The 5,635-nt window shown below is 37.7% G+C and overlaps 1 protein-coding gene across 1 annotated transcript; it reads left to right on the forward strand.

Moving 5' to 3' along the window:
- Positions 1–1,970: 1,970 nt before the first annotated feature.
- Positions 1,971–3,731, forward strand: LOC131155911 (probable carotenoid cleavage dioxygenase 4, chloroplastic). The gene has a single exon (XM_058109359.1). It carries the CDS (start codon positions 1,971–1,973, stop codon positions 3,729–3,731), a length of 1,761 nt encoding a protein of 586 aa, XP_057965342.1.
- Positions 3,732–5,635: the final 1,904 nt, after the last annotated feature.

Here is a 5,635-nt window from a genome sequence, read left to right on the forward strand (position 1 = left end):
CAACCCCAAAAACCTGCATTTATATATACAAATTCGCCAGTAAATCAATACACCCATATTTCCTGAGATTGTCTATTCATAATTTCTTGAACTATAATTTACCTAGACTCCCGAACAGATACTTGCTGGGGTCTTCAACCCATGACTATAGGGGCCCAAAACACCCTATTCCTGAAAATATGACGCCCCAAATTTATTCCATAAAACCCCAATATATTCTCATAGTATACAAAATCTGACCCCAAATAATACTGGTAATACTAAAAATACCTAAAAATTCACTTACCCAAATTTTGGGATAGTTCCCAAACTGCTCAAATTGAGTTTCTACTCCAATTAGGTTGTAGAGAATCTCCCCAAGATCACCATGGTAGCTTCTGATTGTTGAACCGGGGAGAATCAAAGCCAGAAATCTAGAGAGAAGTGAGAGAAACCATTTTCTAGAGAGAGAAAATGAGAGAATTTTTTCCGCGGAAAACTCGTTTTCTACATATTTATAAGTGGCTGGCCATGTGGCCTCATCGACGAGTTTCAAGCCCCAAAATAGCCCCTTGGTAAATTCTCGTCGATGAAACACGTGTCCACGTCAACGAGCCCAAGAAGACTCCTCATCAACGAACGCTGCTATGTCCCCCTTTAAAATTCTTTTTCCCTCTCTTTTTTTATTATTTAATTCCAATAATTATCCAGGTTATTACACCTTCTGCTTTTTTGAAGACGAGGTTGCTCTAATTTTTAGACCGATGCATCTTCATATCCCTCTTTAATGATATCCCAAATATCCTAGGAAATGAACAATTTCTTTAATTGATGATAGTGCTCCATAAATTGTAATTTTTTCCAATAAAAATTAGAACTTCTTGTTGGGAATAGTTGAAAGCAAAATCACTCCACTTGTTGGATTAATTTTTAAATTAAATATATGTGAGTGGGATATGAAAGTGGTGAAGGGTTGGCTCTAATACCACAAAATGGTGAGTGTAAGGGAAAAGAAATGAAAGTTGTTTTTAGGGGATATATGTTTACGAATATATATAAATACGGACAATGCAGGGAAGTAAGAAAGGGAGCCGATATATTTCCAATTTCTTTTTGTTTGCAGTGCCAGCTTGACCTTAAGGCCATTGAGGTTTGGGGCCTCAAATTTTTTTTTTTTAATGTAATAATGTTAACATTATTTATGATGCTATCTTCTCACTTTTTCAGTAAATAAAATTATATTTTAAAATATAAAGTAATCATAATTTAATTCTTTCTTTTTCAAGTCTCAATGTATTTATAAAAAAAAATAGATTATTTTCTAAAAGCATTTATTACTTATAAAATTTTATTAACGATACATGTAATTGTAGTTTCTGCAGAAAAAAATTTTTCAAAACTTAAACTTATAAAAAATTATTTGCGATCAACTATATATATCATAAGAAAGATTAAATGAATTGGTTATGTTATCAATAGAAAAAAAAATATTTAAAAATCTTAAATATAATTTTGCATCTCAAAGAGTTAATAAAATTAATTTTAAATAAAAATAAAAATTAAACAAAATATTAAAGATCATTAATTAAATCATTCGCCTAAACCACATACTATGAAGAGCTACCCTCCATGCATATTGCCCAATTGGCTCAAGAAGAAGGTAGTTCATGAATGTCGGCTACGTTAATTGCTGCAAGCACAGCTTGATAGTTGTACATGCATGCCTTTCTAGAAACCTCAAAAACTTCCGCACCAACCTCTCTCCCTTCTTCTTTTTTTTTAACATTAATAAAATTACAATTTACTTTTTCTTACAAATTCAAAGCACAAAAAGACTTTTTTTTTTTAACATTAATAAGTCGTGCACTAAAACTGTATCGGCGGCGTGTGACTGTGTAAGCAAGGTAACCCTGTCTCTATTCTACATCTATATGTACTCCGTATACTCCCTCAGATATTCCAGCATCCACAGCATATGCTTCATCGTCATCATGTCCTCACGCTTCCCTCTCCGATCACCACTACCAACTCCCCGAGACAGATCCTACGTACAGTCACCGACATCATCCCATCACATGAAAACAATTTTTGCGACAACATCCACAACACAGCCACCAACTCTCGCCGTTAAAAGCTCCCCGCAGCAAAAGACAAAGATTCGAGCAAACCCATCCTTACTAGCCGCCGTCTTCAATGGGCTCGACCACTTCATCAACAACTTCATCGACCCTCCCCTCCTACCAGCCACCGACCCAAGGTACGTTCTCTCTGGAAACTTCGCCCCCGTCGACGAGCTTCCCCCGACTGAGTGCGAGGTGGCTGAGGGAACTCTCCCGCCGTGCCTCGCCGGAGCCTACATCCGCAACGGCCCCAATCCACATTTCCTACCTCGCGGCCCTTACCACCCATTCGACGGCGACGGTATGCTCCACTCGGTCCGCATCTCCTGCGGCCGGGCCACCTTCTGCAGCCGGTACGTGAAGACTTACAAGTACACCATCGAGCGAGACGTTGGCCACCCCGTCTTTCCCACCATCTTCTCGGGATTCCACGGCGTCGCCGCCGCAACTGCCCGCACCGTTCTCGCAGTCGCACGAATCCTCGCCGGTCAATTCAATCCCCGCAACGGCATTGGTTCCGCTAACACCAACGTCGCTTTCTTGGGCAACCGTCTTTACGCCCTCTGCGAGTCGGACCTCCCTTACGCCGTCCGTCTGACTCCCGACGGGGACATCGAGACCTTGGGCCAACATAGTTTTGGTGGAAAGCTGGTCGCGAGTATGGCCGCGCACCCAAAAACAGACCCGGATACGGGCGAGACATTTGCGTTCCGGTACAGCCTGTTTTCCCCATTTTTGACCTTCTTCCACTTTGACCCACTAGGAAATAAAAGGCCAGACGTCCCAATTTTCTCCATGCACGACCAATCCTTCTTCCACGACTTCGCAATCACCAAAAACTACGTCGTTTTTGTGAACATACACCTAGGGTTAAGACTCGGGAAACTGATCCGTGGAGGATCCATTGTTGGGGGAGACCCGACTAGAATTCCCAGGCTCGGAATCATCCCGCGATACGCGAAGGACGACGCCGAGATGAGGTGGTTCGACGTACCTGGGTTCAACATCCTGCATGTGACTAATGCATGGGAGGATGACGGAGACGACTGCAGCGAAGCGGTGGTGGTGGTCGTGGCGCCGAACGTGGTGTCGATGGGGGACGAAGACGAAGTGTTGGAAAGGCTGGATTTAATGCAGACGCGCATGGAGAAGTTGAAGCTGGAGGTGGAGACGGGGAAGGTGACGAGATATTCGATGTCGAGGAAGAATAATCTAGAGTTGGCCACCATGAATCCGGCCTACGTGGGGAAGAAGAACAGGTACGTGTACGCGGGCGTGGTGGATCGGACGCCGAGAATGAGTGGGGTGGTGAAGCTGGATGTGTGGGCGGCGGGAGGGGAGGAGCGGGAGTGCACGGTGGCGAGTAGGGAGTTCGGGTCGGGATGGTATGGGGGGGAGCCGTTGTTTGTTGCGAGGGAGGCGGATGATCCGACGGCGGCGGAGGACGACGGGTACTTGATGTGTTACGTGCACAATGAGGAGGAGAATGAGTCGAGGTTGCTGGTGATGGACGCCAAGTCGCCGCGGCTTGATGTTGTGGCCGCCGTGAAACTGCCGCAGAGGGTGCCTTACGGCTTCCACGGACTATTCGTGGGGGAGAGTGACCTCAGAAGGCAGAATCGCGTGCGTTAACTTTTTCAAATGTCCGACTAAGCCAAAAAAAAAAAATTGAAATGTTCGCAGTATCACACTCTTAAGTCTCTAATGTTAAGTTCAACGTTGGACTGCATTGATGTGCTATGCTGATTTTGATTCTCGCAAGTCCATCATATGCTACATCCTAATCTTAATTTCATTTTGTTTAAATTAAATAAATACGATAGCAACTTTTGGTATTATACTAAGCCCGAGCGTTTGGAATGTCTTAAAAAAATTAATACTTATTATGAAACATACTTAAATTAAATACTTTATTTTAATAAGTCGTATAAAAGTAGTCATTGATTTTATACGTAAAATAAGTACCTATTTTAAAAATGCTTTTCTAAATTAATTTTTTTGAAAAATATATATATTTTTTAAAAAAAATACTTATCTAAAAAATTACTAATAGTAAATAATTATAAACTAAGTACTCTTTTATATACATACTATTTTATATAGGTACTTTCTTAGAAAAGTATTTTCCTTTTATAAATGGTTTAAACTCATTTATTGTGTAAAGTTAATGGTGACACACCCAAGAGTTAGGGAGAAGAAAAAGAACCAACATGTCTATTGATTAAATGATGAAGTAAGGTAATTGAAGGGAAAGATACAGATTACTTTTAAGATTTGACAAAAAGATGTAAACATTTGTTAAGATTTTGAAAGTTCCATAAAATTTTCATTTGGGCCCTTTAGTCATAGAAAACTTTTTTCTATTTTTCGTTTCTAGTTCTTTGAAGAATTATAAAAATTTCAAATTAATTTTTAGCTATCCAAATTTTTATATTTTAAATGTAAAAATAAAAAGTTTGTTTAGTTTTGTAAAATATTTTTTTTATTTTTCATTTCTAAGATTCAAAAAATTACAAAAAAAAAAAAAAAAAAATTATTTTTCAATTCTCCAAAACCATATTAGTTTGTATCTGAAATCATAGATTTTAGGGCTTATATATATTTGAATATGTGAATTTAAAAGAAAATGAATATAATTATAGACTATATTTATCATAATCCACATAAACCCCAAATAAAATAAAAAGATATTCCAACTTTTCTCTATAATTTTAACATTGAAAAACAATGTGAGATTTTTGTAATTATTTGAAAAACTAAAAATAGATAATAAAACTATTTCCACAAGTAGATTATGTCAAAATATTTTATTACTTATTTTTATACAAATGTTGCAAAATTTTAAAAATAACTAACTTTTTTTATAAATTTTTAAAAATTAAATCTATGGAAAAAAAACGGTAACATTTCTTAAGATTTCAAATATATATATACACCTTTCCTAGTATTTGCAAAAAAATCAAATAATAGCAAAAAAATCAAATAATAGTAAGCCATGAGGGGAAATAGATGTCTTAAAAAAATCAAATGACAATAAAATATTCGAAAATTTTAATACATCAATAAAGGTTGGCACCTTTCTTGTCAAATGTTAGAAGATATTTCAAATTTTTGCAACTAAAAGAAAAATTCTTGTCTATTCCTCAAGTCTCAAGAAAGAAAAGCTAATGTTTTATACCTAAATATTTATAATGTTGATAGCCAAAAGAAACAGGGTATCTTTAAAAAAATATTAATTCGTTCATATTGTTAAAAGGATTGCTGCCAGTTACTCGTGAGGGAGAGAAGCAGTTAGCAGTTTCAATGTAAAGCATTCTGAAATCAAATGAGTCTAACTTCATTACTCCAATTCTATTCCAATTTTTATGTAGCAACCGTGTGGGGATAAGTAATTTGCTCTGATTCTAGTCTCATTAACTATCAGGGAACGCTTCCAATCATTCTCCATTTTCCAGGGTGTACATGTCCAGAGCATGTGCCCAGTGGCTACAAGCACACTGTTCTCCATAAATTGGAAAAGGGTGAGCTTAAAAAAA

The sequence above is a fragment of the Malania oleifera genome, chromosome 5 (genome assembly GCF_029873635.1).
Source record: "Malania oleifera isolate guangnan ecotype guangnan chromosome 5, ASM2987363v1, whole genome shotgun sequence".
Lineage (NCBI taxonomy): Eukaryota > Viridiplantae > Streptophyta > Magnoliopsida > Santalales > Ximeniaceae > Malania > Malania oleifera.